Source organism: Setaria italica, chromosome V, assembly GCF_000263155.2.
Source record: "Setaria italica strain Yugu1 chromosome V, Setaria_italica_v2.0, whole genome shotgun sequence".
In the NCBI taxonomy this organism is placed as follows: Eukaryota; Viridiplantae; Streptophyta; class Magnoliopsida; order Poales; family Poaceae; genus Setaria; species Setaria italica.
The window spans coordinates 2396497-2420455 of NC_028454.1; the positions used below are offsets into that span (position 1 = coordinate 2396497).

Below are 23959 nucleotides of genomic sequence, written 5' to 3' on the forward strand. Positions count from 1 at the left end.
TATCATTTTTATCAAACATGTCTAAATTTAGTATAATACTCCTTCAAAAATCAAAAGGCCGTGTAAGACATGTCCACGAGTGCCTTCTCTTATCAAATAGCAATGAATATACCTACCGCACAAAACTTCAGATTCTTGAGGCAAAACCCCCTCTTCCACTTGGGTCACCATCGCAACACAACAATTATTGCCAATAACCAAGTGGGTAAGATAATAATTGGCCCCTTTAGCTTAGGGGGTGTTTGGATACCCCGTGCTAAACTTTAGCACCTGTCACATCGGATATTTGATACTAATTAGAAGTATTAAACATAGTTTAATTACAAAACTAATTGCACAGATGGAGTCTAATTCACGAGACGAATCTATTAAGCCTAATTAGTTCATGATTTAACAATGTTGTGCTATAGTAACCATTTGCTAATGATGGATTAATTAGCCTTAATAGATTTGTCTCACAAATTAGACTCCATCTGTGCAATTAGTTTTGTAATTAAACTATGTTTAGTCCTCCTAATTAGCATCCGAACATATGATATGACAGGTGCTAAAGTTTAGCACGGGGTAAATACCCCTTTAGTCAAGCTTGGCTTGGAGTTAGCCATGCCCACCTTAGCCTTGCTATAGTATCACTTGGTACTCGTGTTTGGTTCCTGCTTTAGTCTCACTATGACTTGGGTTGCTCGTGTTTGGTTGTGGTGAGTTTTCCATGCCATAAATTGAAGATCTTGATACTACTACTATAAGCATTATTGTTTGTGCGCGTGATGTGTAAAAATACACAAACTAGTAATTGTCATTCTAAGCATTGATGATAATTATTCTTTTGCTTGAATCATTAAGAAAAATAGCGAAGAACTAACCAAAGCGACAAAGCCTAGCCGGCCCAGCTCGATCAGGAAAAAGAATGAAAGAAAGAAATTAAGAAACACAATAAGGCAGCCCAAAGCAAAACATATAGCAGTAACCTTCCCCGCGTCACTCCCACGTGGGCGACACGGACAGGTGGCACGCCGCCGCCGCCTCCCACTCCCTCCCACCGCCCTTCCCTTCACCGTGCCGCCGCTCGAGCGGGCCGTCAAAAGTCCGAGCGGCCCACAAGGACGGCGGCGGTGGGGCAGCCTTCTCCTCCTTCGCGTCCAGGCGGGCGCGGCTATCTCGGTCGTCGGAGGGGCGGCTTGTGGCGGCGCCGACGAGGATGGTTGGATCCAGCACCAACGGGTGCGGATCCGGTATCCCCATGGCCGGATCCGCCGGATCCTAACGACTAGGCTTGCAGTGGACTGCCACAGGTTGCTCAGCTTGGCTGGGCTACCCGGTGCGGTACATCGTCGAAAGACAGCGCAAACGACTTCTCTGGCTTGCTGACATGGTGGCGGAGGTTTTTGCGCGGGTGAAGCAACGAGGCGAAGTCGACCTGCGGCGGCGGCTTGACTGATCGATGGAGATCTTGTGGAGCAGGGCAACATTGCTCACCACCAATGGCGGATCTAGAATTTCACCACAGGGTATGCCGAAAAAAATCTTATGCAATTCGATAAAACCATTTACAATTCGATAAATTCAAAGATTAAGGTAGAAACAATAATAAATCACAATATAAATAGTTTGAAATGTAGCATAAAAGAAACTTACAATATTACTTGTCTGCTTTGTTTACCCACCGCTTTTTGAATGATATGAATACCTTGATTATATCTTCTTCATTCACTTGGAAGAAAATATCCCGCTCAATGAATGTAACTAGACAATCATCCAAAACATTATCACCTAATTTATTCCTTGACTTAGTTTTCACTTTAACCATTACAGAAAATACCCTTTCAACACTCAATGTTGCCACTGGTAAAAGCAATATCAATTTGAGAAGCAAGTAAACCATACCATACACTTTGTACCTCCGTGTTTGAACAAGTTTAACTGAGAGATCAACGATGCTGTCTAGACACTTGAAGCTATCATCTTATCGCATGTCATCAATATAATTATCAAGTTGCAATTCTAGTTTTAGCAAAATCATTGTTGGAGAAGTCGTTAGGATAAAATTCAGCCAATCTGCGTACCTTCTGTGCATCAAACGAAGCAAATGAATTGGAAGGATCGAAGGCTGACATACAAGAAAGTAGCTCCATATTGATCTCATCATACCGATTATCAAGCTCTTGACTAATTTGATCAATGACACCAATATATACTTCTCTTCTAAAATGGTTATCATTTGTTTGGTTTCGGGCACGCGCATACCTTGCTGATTTTAAACTTTCGGGTAGAAAACTTACAAATCACATGCCCACAAGATATGAATTTAAGAACATTGATGAATTGATGGTCCGTTCAATAAACTCACGAATTGAAATAAAAAAACACTCATATATAAATAAATAAAAATATTTAAGAACATAAGTTTCTTCAAATAAGAAAAAAATAGAAGATAGATTAATCTTAAACTTCCGTCGCCCGTCGGAACTCTCGGACCAATAATCCACGTCTCATCAAGTCAGCAGCAGCAGCGTCGCCATCTCGCTGATCCGCAATTCGCAGACCGCCGAACTTTCCAGCTTCCGCAATCCGCAGACAGCAAGCAGGCTGCAAGCGATCGCCGCGCACTACTTGCGCTTGCGCCCTGGCCGCAGCCCTGCCTGGGCACTTGGCCGTCCACAGGAGAATCACGACGCGAAGACCGAGGCGAGGCGTCCGCTCGGCACCCGCGCTAGGAGAATCGTGAAGGCCACAAAGGCGCAGACTGCCGCTACCGGGCCGAATTGTGCAGGCGGAACAGAAGATTAATCTGACGAATCACGAATCCACGGGCGGAGCGGAAGGCAAAGCGGAAGGCGAATCGTCGTTTACTCATTTTTGGCTTCGCGGGGTGCGCGCTAGGCCCAGACCAGGCGTATACAGTATACTGACTCGTCAGTTGGGCTCAGGGTATGCGGGGCCCACCCGACATACCCTATAGCTTTGCCCATGCTCATCACTCTGATGGTGACAAAAGAAACGAATCGTGACGTGGAGTACTATGGCGGGCGTGGCGAGGGGCGGGCGTGGCGAGACCCTCGTGCGCTGTGTTTCTTCGAGGCGATGAGAGCGAGGTGGAGTCCAACAACGGATGTGGCGAGGCCTCCGCGCGTTGTGTTATCGTGGTGGCAACTGCGAGGCAACCTGCGAGAGATCCGGATTCGATGGTATCACTCTGTCAGGTGAAGTGTGGTGTTGCAGCGGCACTACAACGAAAGGTCCGCATGGTGGTAGCCTTCTCAGTACGGTGCAGTCTGCTTCTATTGGTTCCTGTCGATACCGGACTACACCTGGAGGTTTTGACGAATACATGAGCATGAATGTTGGTGGGTGCCGCGAAAAAGCTGCGGCTCTGCTGCCGTTGTCGGGCAGAGTTAAATCCGCTTGAGATGTGTTAGAGTTCGGCACGTGTTGATGTCCCAATCCAACCGGCCGTATGTTATTAAGTTAAGTGCAATGACATGGTGTGGTATGTGTTGATGATCCAATCCAACCTACCGGTGCTTAAGTTGTTTTTCTTTCTTTTGTTGTTTTCGGCCCGTCTGTAGCATTCCTGCCCGTTTTTTTCAAAAAAAATAAGGCAGCCCAAAAGCCACGCAGCTCTACCATTATCTCGGCATGATCTCCATCCTTTCAGTCTAGCGGCTTAGCCCGACGATGCCTACAGCCTACGCCATCTCTTGCCGGCAGCCTCTAATCCCTCCCCGCACTGTATCATTCTCACACACCCGAGCTGCTGCCTTGGAGTCTCGATGTCTCTCAGAGTGGAGCTCTCGAGACATCGCAAGCTGATGGAGATGAGCGGCGCAATCAAGATGGATGCCTCAATTTCCGGCTCGAGCACGGACGAATCGAGATGGACGGCGATGAATCGAGCTCGAGCACGGCCGAATCGACTTCATCGCGCGGCTGAGCGGTGCGGGGATTCTGGAAGAAGGGCACCCTGCACCTTTCTCCTCTCCCTCTCTTGACGTGCACGCGCCGGGCACGAGCAGGACGGCGAGCTGACGAAATTTTAGAAGCGATGGTCCGGCCCATCTCTGAGACGAGAGATGGGCCCGATCGGCCCAAAACTAGCAATGCTCGGGTTCGGTGGGACGCGGCCTTCCCCACCAAACGGGAATAAACCCAATCCAGCACAACAGGTAGCCGCCGCCGCCGCCGCCGTCGCCAGCTCCGCCTCCGCCTCCGCCGCCGCTTTGCCTTGCAGCGAGCAAGTGCCGTACCAACCATCTCTGCGCCCATTTTTCCGCCGCACCGCACGTCCGAGTGGATCATCGGCGGCTCCGGGATACGTGCCTCCGTTTCTACTCCAACCAAGGCGGCGGGAGCGGCTGCTCGCAGTCGAGCGGCCGGGTCGGGATGTTCTGAGCATCGAAAAAATTTCGGGTAACGCAGCGTTGTTCTTTTTTCTTGTATCCACATAGTTGATTTCTCAACCTATTATGATGCGTATTGATTCGATGTGTGTGTCTATTGCATACCAAAACTTTATTCGATCACTGTGAGAATTAATTTTCTCTGTCTAATGATAGGAGTATTAGCTAACTTTGTTATATGAGGAGGTTTCTTGTTGACTAGAGACCTATTTGAGCACTTGATGGATTGCCTCGTTGGCATTATAATCGCAATGGCAGTGGAACATTTCATGTTTTACCAGCATTTTCAAGTAGAGAGCTGAGAAGCTGGGCCATGCTTCTAACGCCTTCCTGGTTGGGGAGGTTTGCTAGAGAACTTCTGTATTCTGTTCATTTATTTCTTCTAATGTATCTCGGCAGCTCTCCTGCCGACAGTTAGAAAAAAAACCTTTCATGCTTGTTCCAACACGAAGTTTAAAGCTACTTTTTCATTGGTACATAATCTCTTTTAGTGTGTGATCGAACTTTTGCAACCAAGCTTTCATTAGTACACAATGCAATATCCTGCCTTTCTTTTTCATACATGTATCTGCCTTTAGTTTTAAAACTAGTGTGGCTGTTAACCTTGTGTGCATGATGTCAGCCTGCTCATTATTATTAGCTTTAGTTAGGCTTGCTCAGACCTCAAATTTTTCTTTGCTCTGCTAATGACCAGATGTGATGGATTGATGGTCTCGTGAAAGACTTACAGGACTACAAATTGATTTCAAGCGCTTGCTTTCTTAATTCTCTTATGTTCAACGATGCTCCTCCATGCTAAGGAGTCACTTAAGAAGATGTATCCTGTTGCAAAGAACTACCTTGGAGGGCTGCTCCCAGCACATTCATTTTCAGGTACTGTTCCTACTTTTGCTTTCCAAATCCTCTATCTTGCAATAAAGGGCAGCTCCTCTAAGCCTCTAATTCACTCCTTTGCATTTTTAATCAGTGTCTGATCTTGTTTATCCTTCGAGATCTTCAAACAGAGCTTCTAGACATGCTATTCCATTCAAGGCTCGTTCGTTTACGAAATGTTCGCTTGAGAGATGTTCAGCTGACCAAGAGATTGTGATTGCTATGGGAAGTAATGTGGGTGATAGAGTCAGTACATTCGACAGGGCATTGCAGCTGATGAAAAACTCGGGTGTGAGCATCACTAGGCATGCCAATCTCTATGAGACTGCCCCTGCTTATGTGACCGATCAGCCACGGTTTCTTAACTCTGCCATTCGGGGCACAACTAGGCTCAGTGCGCATGAGCTTCTTAAAAGGCTAAAGGAAATTGAGAAGGATATAGGCCGCACTAGTGGAATAAGGTACGGCCCAAGGCCTATTGATTTAGACATACTTCTATACGGTAACTACGAGATCAATAGTGAGACTCTAATTGTGCCACATGAGCGCATCCATGAGAGACCATTTGTTTTAGCACCTCTTGTAGACCTGTTAGGTGCATCCGGTGATGATGGTATCGAAACAAGTTGGCACTCTCTTTCAAAGTGCAGTGGTGGTTTCTTTGAATTATGGAATAAACTTGGAGGTGAATCTATAATTGGAACAGATTGTATCAAAAGGGTATGGCCTGTTGGGAATCGTTTGTGGGATTGGTATGAGAGAACCCTCGTCATGGGGATCCTTAATCTAACACCAGACAGCTTTAGTGATGGAGGCAAGTTTCAACAAGTGAAGGCTGCCATTTCTCAGGCTAAGTTATTAATCTCAGAAGGTGCAGATATAATTGATATTGGTGCTCAATCTACCAGGCCCTTTGCAAAGAGATTATCTCCAAACGAAGAACTTGAGAGATTGGTTCCTGTTCTGGATGAGATTATGAAAATTCCCGAGATGGAGGGCAAGTTGCTCTCGGTGGATACATTCTATGCAGAAGTTGCTAGTGAAGCTGTGAAAAGAGGAGTTCACATGATCAATGATGTATCCGGTGGACAGCTTGACCCCAAAATTCTTAAAGTTGCTGCTGAACTCAGAGTTCCGTATGTTGCAATGCACATGAGGGGAGATCCATCAACTATGCAAAGTGAACAAAATTTACATTATGATGATGTCTGCAAGGAAGTTGCTTCTGAGCTATATGCGCAGGTGAGAGAAGCTGAGTTATCTGGGATTCCATTGTGGAGGATAGTTCTAGATCCAGGCATTGGGTTCTCCAAGAAATCCAAACATAACCTTGAAGTAATTATGGGATTGGAGTCCATTAGGAAGGAGATGGGTTCAATGAGTATAGGTGCTTCACATGTGCCAATATTACTGGGACCCTCAAGGAAAAGATTTTTAGGTGAAATATGCAATCGTGCCAATCCAGTTGAGAGAGATGTTGCTACTGTTGCAGCTGTGACAGCTGGGATTTTGAATGGAGCTAACATAGTAAGGGTCCATAATGCTGGATATGGTGCAGATGCTGCAAAGGTTTGCGATGCATTGCATAAGGGAAGAAGATGGGAAGAGTAGATTGAGCCACCTGATCAAACAGATACCAAACTCTGATTTTATACAATAAAATGGTGATGCAGCATAGTTACTCTGCTGCTCAATGGGATTCTCATATTACATCATTTCTGGAGTATCTTGTTGTAATAAACCAGAGATGACGTTTTTCTTGTATGATCTCCTTTCTAAATTCTTCAATGAAGCACGTGTTCGACTCAGATCATTTGGAAAGAGTAGTCAAGGAATAAGGTTACAAAAGCTGCTAGTAATTTACAGATTCTTGCGGATTATGACATTTCAGAATTTAATTGTTGACAAGTTTGATTTGTGTGTATCTTTTCTAGTTCAGACATAAATGGTAGGTTGGGGTTATACCCGGTTCTCCTTGTATTTTCCACTTTGTTTTCTGGAATACATGGGAGAGCTTGGCATCATTGTGCTGGAGAGGAGTGTATTTTGCACTTCGGTATGGCCCAATGAGGAAACCTCATGTTTTGCAAGTGCCGTATGACATGCATAGTTTCAAGACTTGGTCTATGATTTGCCTTGGTTTCTGAGGGTTTTATCATCCAATTATGAAATATAAATATTTTCCAGATACCTCATATGGATTACTTTTCGTTCTGAATTGCTGTGGATCGCATTTTTTAACTCTAAAGAAACTCGGTTGGTATCTCCTAGTCTTTGACTACAAGTGCCAGTGATTATACTGTCATCAAGATGGCTATTTTTTCATGATTTAAACTAAGTTCTTGAGGGGTTTTTTTTCCTCTTGTGAAAGGTATTGTAATTTGATATTAAATGGACTGCAGTCGCTCAATTTTGTTCAAAACATTTGAGGAAATACAAAACTTCAAGAGATTTATACTTTGTTTGTTGCACATGCACGAATATGATGGCACTACACTCCATGTAATTGACATATAATCTATATCATCGAGTATCAATCATTCACTGAATAGTGAAAATAATATGAACAAAGTTCTATTAACATAATCTATTACAATTCTTCCCTTGTCTGTGCGGTATTTCTCCTTTTGCTTTCTTTGGTATGTTAAAAATTGATTTCAACTGGAATTGCCTCAGGAAGGCCATATACAGGTTTCCTGATGGACATCTTTGAAGAGAAGTTGATTAGCACACAACAGCCATGCATCTTAGAGCTGAGATTAGATGTCAGAAGATTAGGTTAGCTTACCTCAGATGAGATCATGAGAGTAAGAAAATTTTTATTATTCCCGATACCATTTACTGTCAAAAAATTGCTGTGGTCACTATCTGACTCCAAAACTTTAAAGCACATCCTGCTCACACATGTTGCTAATGAAGCTGTCTGGCAAGGGCAAAAAACTTTCTTATATTTCCAAGAGAATGCAGATATAACCTGCTGGGGCAACCTGAACAAACCATGCAGTGTGGACAGCACAGCGTTAAGTTTTAGTCAAATGGAAATGGGATGCTAGCCACAACAATTTGCACAACTTTGATTTTATGTTTCCCCTGGTAATTTGTACTCTACTTTTGTTTTGCAAATGCTGAAGCTGTCTGGCTTTTTTTTTTATTTACATTCAGATTCGCCACTTGCTCTGTCTTCTCTGAAACAATCCTAGCCTTGACATGGAGGTGCAAAGATCACCACATAGTTACATGTAACTGTGATTTGCTATCAATGAATCATGTGGGCCTGTTGATTTTTATGAACACCAGTCAACATGGTTTTGGATTTCAGCTATTGAAATACTTGAACATCCTTCCCTGTTCTAGTATATTGAAGATTATAGTAACTCATATGTGGCAATATTTACAAAGCTGTATACATGCACCGGAGATCTCCAATAGAAGCCTGATATATATACATGTTCAGAGTTTGATGCAGATTTTTCTCCATTCTTGCACTTTATCTAACTTGTACTTTTCACTTATCTCAATTTATGCTATGGTGCTAAGTTGAGATGTGCTCCTTTATAGAAAGCCCTTTAGACCTTATAAAGATACTCTCGGCTATTGAAATTTTGTTTTGTTGTCCATTCAGGTTGCATGTGTGTTCCCATTGGGTCCCAAGTCCCAAAATTGTGATGGTCCAGATGTTCAGACTCTTCCCCAGGTTAGTGATATATGAAGTCATTTCTTCCGTTGCTTTTATCAAAAATGCAATGATGCAAACTCAAGTTAATATTTGTCCCAAAAAGATGACTGCTGTCCATCTCTGAGAAGCGCTCTCCATTCTGCAACTTCAGACTGGTCCTAAGAATGGTGAAAGCTTAAGTGGTTTTTGGATGTGTCTCAGCACATTGCTTAACAAAAACAATTCTTGAGAATCATTGACATCAATAATTTTAGTAAGTTTGCTATGCTTTAAAAGTTAGAAAAAAACTATCACTTCAGAAACCCATCATTTCTTTCTCAAAATCCTTTATGCAATAACTGCTGAATATTCACATGGCATCACAATTATTCACTGATATTCACTGATATGTTTCCTTCTGAAAATTTGAAGTGAGCATCTCTACCCCTCTGCATATATACACAACTTGAACCCATAAATTTTCTCATAAAATTCTATTTCATATCTTTAGGCAATTCTAGCTGTGGCTTAGGAAAAACTTGAAATAGCAAAATACATAGCCTCAATATTTTTAAGAGTTCTCACTGAACTCCTTTCATGTGATCAGTTATGCCTTGCAAGTTCCAATTTTTAGGAGTTGGTTTGTTTTTGGGAAAATCAGGGAATAAAGGATGTTTATTTCTAGCTGAGCCCTTTCTATATCTAATATTCGAAAGAAGTGAAGTACGCAAAGATAAAACTATACTATGATACAACATTAGAGTCTATGTTCGAATTAATTGCATTTACAATCTAAATTTTTTAAATGATTATACATAGAGCTGAACATTGTGGAACCATGCCTGCCTACATAGGTATATACGACACTGAACATACAGTTGGCAAGGTGTAGATCCACTGACCCAATTGGTCTCCTGTTTTCTCTAATTTTACAATTTTCCAAGGTCAAGTCCCAATTTTATCATCTGGCGTTGTGTGAAAGTTGCAGGACACAGAAACAGGCAGAAACATACAGTGCCCAGCATTTGCCTCATCCAGTGATGTGCATTTTGGCCTCTTATACTGGTCTCTATCATTCCAGTTATTACCTCCCCAGGTAGTACTTCCCCTGCAGCAGTGCTTATTTTTCCTTATGCCTTGTTAATTGTGCTAGAGATGTTGCTCCATGGTGAAATGAAATTAACTAAGTTATTGTGCTATCATTTTATCAAATAATTTCACTTTCCTGCATGAAGTTATTACTTCAGGACGTGTTCTGCTAGCTTAATGAAAATACAAACATCCTGCTTATGCTCCCAAGAAAAATGAAAATGCATTAGACATCAAGTTTGCATCATTCCTGATATCCTGCATACTAAAGTGCATTGGAATAGAGCCAGTTTTTGCTACCATAAAAGAGCCTTAAGTTTTGAGAACACAATGAAACTTTATGTTTTCAAATAGACTCCTTGTCATGGTTTGCTCTTCAACAGGAGACACTGTGCTTTATGTGATAGAAAGGAGATGTGAAAATTTTAAGAATAACATGTGTTGTGCCTATCCCTGTCATGCTGCTTGCTAGACAGGTCAAAAAGCTAGACTTGGCCATGGAACAGCGGAGCACCTGTGCCACTTCCTTTTACTGGCACACAGGAGCACAACTTTATTAGATTCTATAAGGTGGAGGGAGGAGGGTTAATAAAAATAGCCGTGATTGCCAGGAAAATCATCTCCCACTACACGTTAAGCATCTTATTATCCCACTTCCATTACCTTACTCCCCATCTTAATTACTTACATCATACAAACCCCACATTTAAATCGTACAACTAAACACTAGCCCTTTTACATAGGCCAAAGCATGCATCACCTGTCTCTGCACTATGCAACCTTCTATGGCATCAAGGGTCTGCAGAAACAAACTCCTCGCTTAGATCACCTATGGATCTCAAACTATGCTGCATGCGTTTGGGTTCTCATCACTGAACATTGAAGTGATCTGGCTGCCATCTCCTTTGCCCCTGCCCGGGTAGTAGTTATAGCTGTAGGACCTGCCTTCTTGATCAGGAGAACCTCCATAGCCGTACTCGGCTATGTAGGGGCTCGTACTGTGGTAGCTGTAGCTGTGCGTTACATGGTAAGGTGCAGCATCATATCTGACCCCATGCATGTCCATGGGGTGGTTCACCCAGTGCTCCCTGTACAGGTGGTGGCCGTCGCCATACGGGTAGTCATGCATCTTGTTCATCACGATGGCGTCCATGGCCGGGGGTTCTGCCGGTGGCGCCTCCTTGGCCACCTCCTTGGTCTCCGGTGTGGGCTCGGACGGAGCTGCCTCTGCTGGAGGGGCGTCGGCTGGTGGGTCAGCGGGTGGTGAAGCCTCCCCTTCGGCAGGCGGAGGCTGAGCCTCGGCTGAGGGATCAGTGTGTGAGAAGATAGTTGGGACCCTTTTGGTCTTCCTGATGGCCTTGACGATCCTCTCAGGGTCAGCCATCCCGACCACTGTGATCTTGTGATTCGCTTGATCTATGTATACTTCGCTAATACCTGAAAAGAGTCATTCTATAACTTCTAAGATGTCATGCACATTCTCTAGATGCTCTTACAACATAATGCTCACACAAGTATAGCTGGATGCTTGAACGAGAAAAGGGCGGAGCTTCATTATGGCCATAGGTGGCCATTAAGAAAACAAGACAGTAGATTTGACCATAACATACACTAACAAAGCATCAATTTGAGTGTATTTGGTTTCATTCCATAGGTCCCCCCCACCCCACCCAAAGCTCCGCCACCCGCCACTGACGAAGAGGGGAGCAAAGAAACCATTCAGTGTTTCAGATTAGAATTGTTTACCATCAATGGCACGCAGGGTCTTCCTGATCTTGTGCTCGCAGCCATGGCAGTCCATCCTTACATGGAGCTCCGTTATTCGTGGTGTCTGCAGGTTTACGCAAATACATTAGGCCACCATGAAAGAAAACATTGAAAATACATATGCTTGTGGAGATTAGTTTTATTATTTTTTAAAAACAGACCCAACTACACACTGCATAATTATTGAAGTTACGCATACTGGTTACACCATCCTTAATTTACTAGCATGTGAAGAAAAATGCAATGAAGCTATGTAAATTGTCAACAAACCTCTGATTCTGCAGTCATTGTTGAAGTTGGATTGGAGAGTAGGGTTGGGGCTTGAAGCTGCAAAGATTCCTAATTGAGAACTTAACACCTTAGCACACGGCAGGTTGGAATCACTGACCATGCAATGAGTTGCATTTATATGGCATTGCTTTGGGGGGCTGGAACAGAATATTTGGTGGTCGATTTGTGTGGGTCACCCAAAGAATCGTTGGAAAGTGAAAAGGGGGGGCCTTGGATGGCTCCATGTTGGCGTAAGCTCCTCTTATTTTCCATGAGTGTAGTTACCTGCAATTGGTTCTACGAGTTGCTTTACAAGTGGCTCCAATCAAGAACATCCCTCCCAGGGTTTCAATGAACTCCCTGGAACAGCTGATGCAACTGGTTAATTATAGTTGGGTGACTCAGCAGTTTCATAATGGTAATGTTTTTTTGAACGAAATATGGTAATGTTTATAACTCCATGGAAGAACAGCATTCAATTCATCAACGATTGCTGGACCCAAGGCTAGAATCAACCTTCTTTCAGTTTATTTTAACCTCGGTGCCTCCTGAATTCTGCACTTCCAGGTTTTGTGATATTTAGTAGTCTTTTCTCATACATCTAAATTCCATCACCTCCCACATAGTTCATCCAGTTGTATTTTATTTTCCTCTTGTCCAAAGTACTGGATAATGTTCCTTGCTACATGTTTGCACTTCGGAATAGCACTAGACCTGATCTTACTGGCAGTCTATCATCAGTTTGCTCTGTGGAATCGAGCTCAAAGCAGTCGGCTTCAATAAATGTTTCGTATGTGATTGGCTTTTCCATACTCAATTGTGGATTCCATTTTCTTCACTCTAACGGTCAGATTATATTCTCTCCTGGGACCCTCTGGATGTGGTTGGTCTATACAGATAGGTTCATCTCCATATTCGAGCTGGGTTCGGTATGAAATTTTGGCATGCACTGATTGGAGTGCAGATGGGAATATCCCCCAACCGGCCACAGAGAAGATAAAAGGATGAAAAGATAGATGGAGAGGCTCCTTTGGTCAAAAGAGGAGTTCTTTTGACAGGTCGAGGATATCAACTCCTGTAGAATCCCCTTATGTAAAGGAAAGCATTTATGTTTGTGTGATCGTGATTAAATATCATCCATATTCTTATCTACTATTTACACAATACAAAAAATTCTCTGGTGCCCCTAGTTCTTGCAGATGATAGACTGCCAGTAAGATCACATAAAGATGTGGTTGCCATGTGGTTGTCAACTGTCATGACAATGCTACAGTGAAAGAGCTAAAAGGACCTTTTTGTCATGTAGGTAGCATAAAGATGTATCTGTACCATCAATTTTTGTTCTAGTTTCTGCGTAGATTGTACTGTTTCTTATAAATACATTCCTACAATCTGAACTGTGTTGAAGTAGCTAGTGTATTAGGCTTAAAAGCTTCGCTATTTTCTTGAGATAAGCTCAAGACATTTTCGTCCACATGTTTCTTGTACGAGTAGGTGCATGGTGTCCGAGAATGCTGGTTGCATGCACTGCTATCTGCAGATCAGGCCGTTGTGTGTGGCTTTGGATGGAGCTCTCGTGACCATCCACGGAGAGTCACTTTTGTGCCTTCTCATGTTGGGAAGAGTCTTTCATCTTCGTTGTCAACTCCATGGTTACGTAAGTTTTTTTTCTTATCTGTTCGTGCGTCGCGCTGGACGTTGATGCAAAGGTAAAAGCACCTATCCGTCCATGCCTATCTGTTGTTCTGCACTCCCAGGAAAAATTCCCCAATTCCCGAAAGGTCAGGATCATTTTTTATCTGTTTTTTTCTTTTTGGTACTACAGGGCTCTCTTGGTGAAATGTGATTACTCTCTTAGCCTTGAGCGTGGAAGAAAATGCAGTATTTAATTTGGTGCTTTGGGGTTCCCATATCTTGATAGCTGATATGAGTTGCGAGAAGGTGCAAAACAATGGCCTCCGTAACCAAAACAATGGCCTCGTGGTTACGGCATAGCACATTCAGATGGAGAGGCTTCAGCCTTCAGGCTTGATTAACCCGGATGCTCTACGCTTAGGAATGATGCCAATGCAGCGTGGCGCGGGTCGATCACTATTTTCTTGTGTGCCGCGCGGATGTGCACACAACCATACAAACGCGTGTGTATGGAACGTAGCAGAGCAGGTGACGTGACGCGGAGTTTGTTTCTTTCAGCGTGTTGCACGTTCGTTCGCGACGATATTTCTGATCGGCGCCGAGCCGTGAGACTCGTATATCCGTGGGCTGCACAGCCGAAGTAATGTGTCCACGCTCCTCCGTCACCGCTGCAGATTTGCATCTCCTCTAGATCGCGTGCCGCAGCTCTAGATATTTCTTGACCAGGGAATCACCAATCCAGCTGCGCACATATGTTTCCTTTAACTTATCCTCTAAAATTCTTTTTTTACTAAACTTATCCGATACAATTATACATCACATCGATAATTAAAAAGAAAAAGAAAAAAAACTATCCATCGATAGTCAATGAAAACTATACGTGCTGTGGAATTCACACTAAGTTCTTGTCATACACAAGCTAAGACTCTGCCAGGTGGATGGAGTGGCGCCGGGGCAACCTCGCCCTCAACTCACATCCATGTTCAAAGGACCTCTCGATGCTCGACACTTCATGCGATCCGAGACATCTTCCCAGCGGCTTAGACCTTATCTGATGCGGACCTGATGGCAGCAGCAGTTTAGCAGCAATTATCTGATGCGGACCTGATGGCAGCGGCAGTTTAGCAGCAATTTAGGCAGGAGGGCGATCAGCGTCTGTTGACCCCTGGGATGGTCGGTAGAGTTATCTGTTTCATTGGTTGTACAGTTACTTAAGTATGAAGTGATCTTGAATCCGTGTGCGTGTGCCCGGTAAGACCGTGTTGTAATATGTAACTTTTTTTTCATCTTCTTACTACAAAGATATGCAGCTCTCCTGCGTATTCTCTCGGAAAAAAATTATGTTGAAAAGTTTCCTCTTTTTTTGAGATTTTGAAAAGTTTCTTTTGAATTGAAGTCCGAATTGTCCAAACTTGGATCTAACGCACCGAAGAACACCACGGCCCCCGAGGAAACCAAATTGCTGCACTGTCAGCCGCTAGCCCATCTATCTGGAAAACAAATTATATGGGCCGATAAAACTCATAGCCAGCACACCAGGCCGTCTCATTTGAGTGGGCCTCAAAGGTTAAACTATTAAACAGGCTTATGTTACAGGTAACCTGCTCAACTGTAACTCCCTCCGTTTCGAATTGCACAACTGTAACTCCCTCCGTTTCGAATTGCAGTTCTATGTATAATAATATCTATAAATTTAGAAAAATAAAAACAACAACGAAGGGTACGTACCTGACCGTTCAATTGGACAGTTTTCTATAATTGTCGCGGGGATGGGCATCTAATTTTTGCTTTTCTTTTTTAGGGCGGCCTACTTTTGCTAAATTCCGTTTGACCTACTTTTGAATTTTGGACGCGCCTGCGCGCTTCACGCCGCTGTTGCGGCCGCGCCCAGTTTGCGGTGCGTTTCGTTCACCAGACCTCAGCCGGCGTGCGGCAGCAACAATGCAAGGTGTGGTGTGATTTGGTAATCAACCAAACATGACCAAACATGCCCTAAATTCAAAGAGTTCAAAGTTTTTTTTTGAAAGAAGGAAGAGTTCAAAGTTTGATCCCGAAACAATGACACACTCTATGGTTCAATACTTGGATATCAAGTACAGACTCTCCAAAATATAAGCTAAAATCAGAACACGCACACCAGGCGGGAAGAAAACGAAAACAAGGGAAGCTCAGCACAAGGACAGACATGATCTTTACGCTTTTCGGCCTAGAAAATAGAGAATAAGTGGACTAAAACTTTTTAACTAAAATTTGCACTTTTTAATCTTCCAAACAGGAATTAAAGAAACTGCACTAAACCACCACTCGGCTACGCCACGCGGGCCTTTTCTCTCCCTGCATCCTGCATGCTTTCGCCGCATCTTTTCTCTTTCTTTTCCCTGGCTTTTCCATGCTAGCTTCACATCTCTCTCTACTCGAAACCGCAAAGCAATGCGATCGAGCCCCAGCCAGAAAAACAAAGGTGCTTTCTAATATCTTCTTTTATCATCAATTATACACGTATACACCTTTTAAAAAAGGTACCGTACTACCAACGTTTTTTTTTTATGCGTGTACTGCAGCTGAAGGAATGAACACCGTGCAAGCAAGGCTGGCGCATCAGTTCATGGTCAGCCCAATTAGGTGCGTGTTCCTCTAGATCTACACCTTAGATAAGAACAGTACGCTGCAGTATTGTATTTTATTTTTCCATGGATTCTTGCAATGCTCGTGGCCGGCCGAGAGATTACTACAGTTTGGACCTTGGATGCTTGCTCGCGCGCTTCGAGGCTCTGGCAAAGTGATGAGTAGGCAGCCAGATTATTGTGTCTTCCACTTCCATTTTCTTCTCTGGGACCAGACGTTTTCTTCATCTGCCGAGGCGACAGATTTACATGATTTCCTCTCAGCCACAGAGACCTACGTCTACCAACCTCACGATCAAAATAAAATGGGTGACAACTGACAAATACGTGCACAAGCCACCACTGTCGGTGGAAGAGGCACATGTGCACGGCCCAACGGTAGAAAAAGAGAAGGAAAAAAATTAAGCATGGGCTTCTGAAGTAGAAAATGTTATCACAGGCTGACAGGGACCAAGTCATCCACACAGGACGGCTCTACTGGCAGCGCTGATCATGATCCGTCCATAGATTGCTTGCTCCCTGATGGAAGCACCTCAAGTGACAAAATTCCAGAACCAAGCACCAAGCGAGCTGGGCAAACTTGGCAACTTTTATGTGCATTCTTTGGCATGAACAATTCAGTTAGATCTCTCTAGAAGACTAGAAGAGTATGGTACTGCTATAGATCATTACTTTGTTGCCCTCCTTGTACAATTCGCTACAAGTTTTTATACCGACCGACACACATAAAGTTATAAACCACAAAGAAAGAAGAGGGGGCCGGGGAAATGAGAAATGGAATCAAAATTACAATGAAAATTTACTAGAATACACAGGCCACAATTGAATCGATCACCAGTTCTATTCACCCACCACCTCTAGTGTAAGTAAGTGAAAAAAACACAGCGCAGTGTTAACTCACTCGGCAGATCTACCACTGCAGCAGCAGCAGGCCCGAGAGGATCACCGCCAGCAGCGTTGCCACCGGCGACGAGGTGGCGGTCACGGCCCAGGCGCCGGAGTAGTGCGGCGGCGGCGGGCTGTAGTAGTAGAAGGGGAAGTAGGGCAGGAACGGGTTGGGCGGCGGCGGGGTCGGGTAGGCGCCGCCTCCGCCTCCGCCTCCACCGCCACCGCCCTGCTGGGAGGCGCCGTTGTTGCCGCCCCCGCCGGTGGGCGGTGGGTAGTAGAAGCCTCCGCCGACGCCGCTGGAAGCGGGAGGGGGTGGGGAGGAGTAGACGATGGGGCCGCCGCCTCCGCCGCCGCCGGAGGGGGATGGGTAGGAGGGCGGGGGCGGGCACGGCGTGGTGACGGGTGCCGGGGGAGGGGACGGGGGCGGGTAGTAGGAGGGGTTGCAGGGGTTGTCGCAGGATGCGCAGAGGGTGCAGGTGGTGCCGTCCTTGAGCACGATGGTGGCCGGCGCCGGGTCGGCATTGGCATTGGCGCCGAGGAGGAGCAGCGGGAGGAGGAGGAGGAGGAGGAGGGGAGCGGCCGCCGCCGCAGCCATGGTTGATGGCGAGAGGTGGTGGTGGGGGAGGAGGGAAAGGGAGAGGTGATTGGGACGGGAGTGAGAGTGTGGAGTGGAGTGACGGGGTACTTAATTTGGAAGGAAGGTGGCTCGGCTGGCCGCCGGGACTTGGTCGCTTTCACGTAATCACACGTTCTTTTTGGCTCCCCTTCCTGCGTGCCGCGCGTAAACAAAAACAGTTGGCGCGTTTTGGGCACGGTAGCTTGCACGAGGCCGAACGAAGGCCCGTAGAAGCTGCGCCGGCAGTTGCTTATTACAGCAGCTGGAGTGGTGGTGACTGGTGAGCTGCACCGGAAGCGGTGGATCCACTGGGTCACTGGGACGGTCTTTCCAGCAGAGTGCTGGCGCTGCTAGTCCCAGATGGCCGCGTTTCACTTGTCAGAGGATGAGAGGCCAAGTGTTGAGACTTGAGACCATCTACCGCAACACGCGTACCGTGGGTCCAATCTCCAGTGTCAAAACCGTCAGTAAGTCTGTGGCTGTAAAACGTACCATGAGATGCTTCTACGCTCGCGACCGGTGCTGGTGGAGGTGGTGGGATCCTACGACAGGGTCACAGGTACGGAGGCGCACGGCAGGGGAGGCACACCCACACGTTTCGCCGTGGCTGCTGCTGGTCCCCGTGGCCAAGACCACCGTCCACCGGGCGTGGAGCCGTGGACCTTTGGTCCGCGCCGGGGCTTGCCGCCCCGCACGTCGGATCTGCATCCAAACTGCGAAGCTGCGGGGTGGCGAGCAGGGGGCAGCGCAGCGTCGACCAAACCGAACCCCCGCGCGACGCGAGCGCCGAGACGACGAGCGCACGCAGCCGCAGGCCGCAGCAGGGTACGTGGCGTGGCGTGAGCTGGACGCGGGCGGCCGCTGCTGGGGCGGATGGATCGGAAGCTGCGCGGCGGCACCAGACTGCTGGCCCTGGCGTTTTACACATGCTGACGCGGCCATTCCTACGCCTGCAGGGCGGCCGGCCGGCGCGTGTGGCGTGGAACATATGCGCGAGCTCAGGCCGGGCCCGGGCGGTCGGCCGTCGGCGGCTGGGGAAGATGCTCTCGGCTTCTAGCGCTACAGCCGCGGCGGGACCGGGAGTCCGGGAGGCACCGCGCCAAAAGGAGACGGTTTCCGTGTTCCGGTTGATAGCTTTCCTCCGGGGACGCATGTGCGTGCTGTCCAGCTGGTGGCTCTGGCTGAGTGCATGCGCCCGCTCCGTCCGTCCGTCCGTCGAGATCTCGACATGCAGATTGCGGACTAGTCTTCCGTCCACCACAACAAAGAGCACGGGTCAGCAACTCAGCATGACAGGCAGGCAAGTGGCTAGCTGGTTGAAAACACAGTCTAACGAGATCAGTCAACAGACGTACTCGTTAGCTGGCTGATCGACTCTCAGTCATGTACTCATATAGGAGTATACTCCCTCCGTCCCAAATTACTATTCGTTTTGACCTTTTAGATATATAAATTTTACTATGTATTTAGACGTAATATATATCTAGGTACATAATAAAATCTACGTACCTAAAAATCTAAAATGAATATGAATAGTAATTTAGGACGGAGGGAGTACTGGAACTAACAAAATGGAAGCCGGCGAAACGGGCTTCTCCATTCTACATAAAAAAAACGCACTGATCTCTCTCCCATAAGGCCATAACGGACACACGAAACATCCTTCTGGAAGCTCTTTACACCTCAGATCAGATATCAATTTTTGGTTTGAGCAAAGCTTTACACCTCATATACATTCACCCTAGCATGCAAGATCCTCCATCTCTTCGAGAACGCACGCTGCGCATGGCGCAATCATGCCGGAGTACGCCCCTGCCAAAACGGCAGGTGAGAGGTGAGTTGAGGTGAGCAAGCTAGCTACGGCCAATTTTCCGATCCCTGATTCCCTTCCCAAGTTCCCAGCCATGTATGCCGCGGGCAGGCAGCAGCGCGTGAAACGGTAGTAGAGATGGGGGCAGATGATTCGAGAGGACGAGAGGTGGTGGGGTTTGGTGGTGCGGGAGAGCATGGCATGATGAGGTGGTGGTGGTGGTAGGGGAATCTTGGGGGCATGTGGCTTGCGAGAGGAGTAAAGAACGGCCGCCGGCAGGAGGCACCGAGGCGGTGTGTGGAGCCACTTGGATGGAGTTAGCGGTTAAAAATTGCCGGTAGAGATAGTGCTTGCGTGGAGGGGATGTGCAGGCCCGGCCGTCATGGTGATTTGTGTGATGATGCGTGCGTAGTAGTAGCAGCCCTTTGTTTGGTAGAACAAGGTCAGATGCTAGTACTCCTGGCTACTCACTACCACTGTACCACAGGCCGCGAAACTCCTGACGGCCAGTACTGGCGAAAAGTCCGCCGGGGGCTCCACCACCTTGGTTAGAATTATAGTGTGGTCGATGGAGGGTGTGGCGGTGAACACAGACGACGCTGTAAGCAGTATGCACATGCTGATACTGACATGCAGAACGGAGAAACGTCCATATCGCGTTGCGTGCCTCTCCGGCCGGTCATGCATGCGCGAGCATTGTACAAAACCAATAGGCGTAGGCGTGCAGTTGATCAAGATTGAAGGAAGCCGTGCGTTACATATGAATCCGATCTTGCACGGTGCACTACACCTGCGGACTGGTGGTGGCCGTCCTTCCGTTGATGAGCAGCTAGCGTTTGCTCCTGCGGCCAATAATCCCAATTTCACACGATCACCAGAGTGTATCTAGCTTTCTTTTCCGTTCTGTTCTGTGCACTCTTCTGTGCCAAGCAAGTCATGCGTCAATGATGATGCTGCGCTCTCTTCTGTGATCTCCGTTCTGCTCGGCCCGGATTTTCCATCTTTACTTGCACCGCAATCTACTCCCGCAAGCACGTACTACTACAAATATTTCCAAACACCTGCCAATGATGGACTGAAAGTGATAGGATGACGCTGTTGTTAATCATGCATACGCTTTCTTGATTCCTCAGCTAACTGCCTTAATTGCAGCTAATGATCCTTCCATCATATTTTAGGGAAACTCGGAAATGGATCCACTGTAAACAATGCAGTGCAGAGATGGCGTGAAGAGAGAGGAGTTATCTTCCAAGTCCTAACGAGCACCTGCGGCAACTGCATGCAAGAAGCAAAAGATGAAATGCTAGATCAAATCAAATTGCTTAGTAGGAGAGAACAGAACCAAACTGATAAAGAACTATGAACTCTGAACCTGTACACTAAATCCTTTTAAGAAATCAACGAGATAGTGAAATCCCTAGGGAAAAAAATGTCATGGTTCTGTAATCGCCAGCAACCAATCACAGTAGAAACAGATCAGCCATATCCAATGATAGGATTGCAGCACGGATATTGGCAAACATGTTGACTGAGAATCTTTTTAAACTTTTATAGCAACCTCAGGCCTAGGCCCTAGGCATTCGGAGGTATCTCATTTCTCTAAGGCATTGCATCGAACAACTTGAGGTCCTATCGTCGGAGCATTGTTTGTGTGCACTAACATCCCAATCTTCAGGTCGCTGCGCTCCGGAGAGTCGCTGACCTCCTGCCCCCGGCTATGGAGTTTGGACTTCCTGAACAGAGGACCACCCCTGCGCCGATTTTTTTTTAACTTTTTTAAATAAATTTTTAAAAATAATATGTCTGGAAGTTTATTTGCACTGGGTGAACCTTTTGCCCGCGCCAGCGTGCTTAGTGCGGCAGGAAGCCTTTGCCGCGCCACATGCACTGGCGTGACAGAGGCCGCCACGCTGGCGCGGCGTGGGAGGCGGGCTAGCGTGGCGCTGACGTGGGGTGGCGGTTGCCGCGCCAGCCCGCCTGGCGTGTCAGGCTTGCCGCGCTAGCCCGCCTGGCGCGGCAGCTCCTGTGTAACAGCCGCGCACCGGCTTCCTCCTTCCTCCCTCTTCTCTTCCTTCTCCTCCAGAAACCACCCGCACCCGAGCACCACTCACGCTGCCGGCCGCCGCCCCACCCCTAAATCCTCCCAAATCTGGAGATTTCGCTTAGGGAAAGTAGTGAGAATTCATCACCGCGTTGTGTGGAAGGTATCTTCCAACTTTTTCCCTTATTTTACCGTTGCATTTGGTAGATCGGAGGATGTTTAGGTGACCTAAGGTTAGGTTGATGATTTCAAATTTGGATGAAATCCAATGTTGTTATGTGTTAGATGATGCGTAGTTCATACACAATAGAGTCTCTGCCCGTGATATTGACGTGTAGAACATGTTGCATGCTTCGATTTAGGTAGATATTCATCCAATTGTGTAGTGTACATGACATGGTTTTTTTTTGTAATATGTCCAATTGATATGTCCAATATGTGGAATGTGTCCAATTGATATGTCCAATATGTGCAATGTGTAGTGTACATGACATGGTGAAGTGTTTGTATTTTGTAGATGGATCGTTTAGTTCATTTTTTTATGGTGGTATTGTGAAAGAAAATGGGGAGTTCGAGAATATGAATGAGGCAGTTGAATTCTTCAATGGTCCTCCAACTTTTACGGATTTAGTTGACCGTGCAATGAGGAAGTATGGATGTAGAGGGATGGGATGACATTGAGAGGCCGTTTTGATTGTGGGAAAGCTAGAGCTCATTATGTTCTCATGAACTTGGTATCCGATTCAAATTAGAAGCACTATAAGGATGTACTTCACAAAGCAAATGTTGCATGCTTGGAGATTGTAGTTGAAATTGTTCATATGCCTGGTCCAAACATTGTCTTGAGGGATGAAGTGGTGGTAGTGAATCGTAATGGTACCCAGGAGTCAGAAATTTTACAGCATGTGTTAGGTGAAACAGAATCTGCTTTTGACTTGGCCATTGCAAATGATGATTTTTCCAATGACACTTTTGAGAGGGATGAAGCAAATATAGATGATGATAACATATCTATGGGTTCCGAAGATAGTGAATTTGAGGATGATAGGGTAGAAGATGTCGAGGGAGAGGAGGAGTCACCATCTCAGAGTGATAGGCATGAAAATGAAGACGAGGAGTCACAATATGAGGAGGATGGACCGCAGTTCAACACCACAATCGTGCATGATGTAGAAGCTATTGGTCGTATGGACGAATGTTTTTCTTACACCCAGAACGAGTTGCGGTTGTTGAAAGAACGTGATGTCGAACTGCCATCCGTTTCCAATGATAAGAACATAAGCATGGTCCACAAAACCATATGTGAATCTAGTATGGTGAATTCCGGAGGGATACCCTTTAGTGAGAGTCCAGTGATTAAGAAGGGAATGAAGTTCAAAAGTCTTGAAGAGCTCAAGTTTTTCTTGGCTGACTACGCAGTGAGGTTACATAGGCCTTTCAGTATAGTTCACTCTGACAAGAACTTAAGGTACAATGTGATGTACAAGGAAGGATGCCATTGGCGTGTATGGTCTTGGCTAATTACAAGCACCAGACAATGGAGGATTTCAAATGTTGTGCAACTGCATACTTGTTGTTCTTCACAGCCGAAGCGAGTGCACAGCAAAGTACCTCGGGCGGCGTATCCTAGGCATTATCCGTAAAGACAGCAAGACATCGGTGCCATCCCTTGTGCAGTCCATCTTCGCCTTTAGTGGATACCGTATCAAGTATTCAAAGGCCTAGCGGTCGAAGTAACACGCCGTTTCCCTACTTTGGGGGGACTGGAAGGAGTAGTATGGCATGATTCCTAGGATACTCACAGCTATGGCCTACTACAATCCCGAGGTTAAATGGTTCACTGACTCATGCGGCATGATACATCGTGACAATGGAGTTTTGAAGCACGTGCTCTAAAGGGTATTTTGGTGCTTCCCTAAATGTAGTGTGACATTTCAACATTGTCGTCTTGTGATACTTGTGGACGGTACATTCTTGATCGGGAAGTATAAGGGTACACTACTGATGGTAGTTAGTGTAGATCCAGAATAGCAGCTTGGGCCTCTTGCTTTTGCCTTGGTCGAGAGTGAGAACAATGAGAGTTGGTCATGGTTTATGAAACTAGTTCGGCGACATGTACTTGGACCTTAACGCCAAGTATGTATGATCTCGGATAGGCACCATGGGCTCCTAAATTGTGCGAACGACCACATGGATGGTTTCCACCGCTTATGCATATGTGGTGCACGAGGCACTTTGCCGCCAACATGTCGCGTCGGCAAAAGAGCGACCGCGTGATTGGAAAGTTGAAGACT

General features: G+C 46.1%; 3 protein-coding genes across 3 annotated transcripts; 1 reads left to right on the forward strand and 2 right to left on the reverse strand.

Moving 5' to 3' along the window:
• The first annotated feature begins 3632 nt into the window (after positions 1–3632).
• LOC101784334 (folate synthesis bifunctional protein, mitochondrial) lies at positions 3633–7460 on the forward strand. Its single transcript, XM_004967472.3, has 3 exons — positions 3633–4407; positions 5092–5270; positions 5365–7460. Exons 2-3 carry the CDS (start codon positions 5180–5182, stop codon positions 6879–6881), a joined length of 1608 nt encoding a protein of 535 aa, XP_004967529.1. The 5' UTR covers positions 3633–4407; positions 5092–5179; the 3' UTR covers positions 6882–7460.
• Positions 7461–10505: 3045 nt separating this feature from the next.
• Positions 10506–13256, reverse strand: LOC101784732 (heavy metal-associated isoprenylated plant protein 5). The gene is made up of 3 exons (XM_004967473.3): positions 12052–13256; positions 11761–11845; positions 10506–11451 (listed from the first exon to the last, which is right to left on the reverse strand). Exons 1-3 carry the CDS (start codon positions 12067–12069, stop codon positions 10853–10855), a joined length of 702 nt encoding a protein of 233 aa, XP_004967530.1. The 5' UTR covers positions 12070–13256; the 3' UTR covers positions 10506–10852.
• Positions 13257–16890: 3634 nt separating this feature from the next.
• Positions 16891–18001, reverse strand: LOC101785126 (actin cytoskeleton-regulatory complex protein pan-1). The gene has a single exon (XM_004967474.4). The coding sequence runs from the start codon at positions 17791–17793 to the stop codon at positions 17221–17223; it is 573 nt and encodes a 190-aa protein (XP_004967531.1). The 5' UTR covers positions 17794–18001; the 3' UTR covers positions 16891–17220.
• Between the last annotated feature and the right edge of the window lie 5958 nt (positions 18002–23959).

Excerpts from the sequence above, each read along its gene's own strand:
- LOC101784334 (XM_004967472.3), top strand. The coding sequence starts at position 5,180 with ATGCTCCTCCATGCTAAGGAGTCACTTAAGAAGATGTATCCTGTTGCA. Across the intron at positions 5,271-5,364 it reads CCCAGCACATTCATTTTCAG|TGTCTGATCTTGTTTATCCT; the intron begins GTACTGTTCCTA and ends ATTTTTAATCAG.
- LOC101785126 (XM_004967474.4), bottom strand. The coding sequence starts at position 17,793 with ATGGCTGCGGCGGCGGCCGCTCCCCTCCTCCTCCTCCTCCTCCTCCCG.
- LOC101784732 (XM_004967473.3), bottom strand. Across the intron at positions 11,452-11,760 it reads GACCCTGCGTGCCATTGATG|GTATTAGCGAAGTATACATA; the intron begins GTAAACAATTCT and ends GACTCTTTTCAG.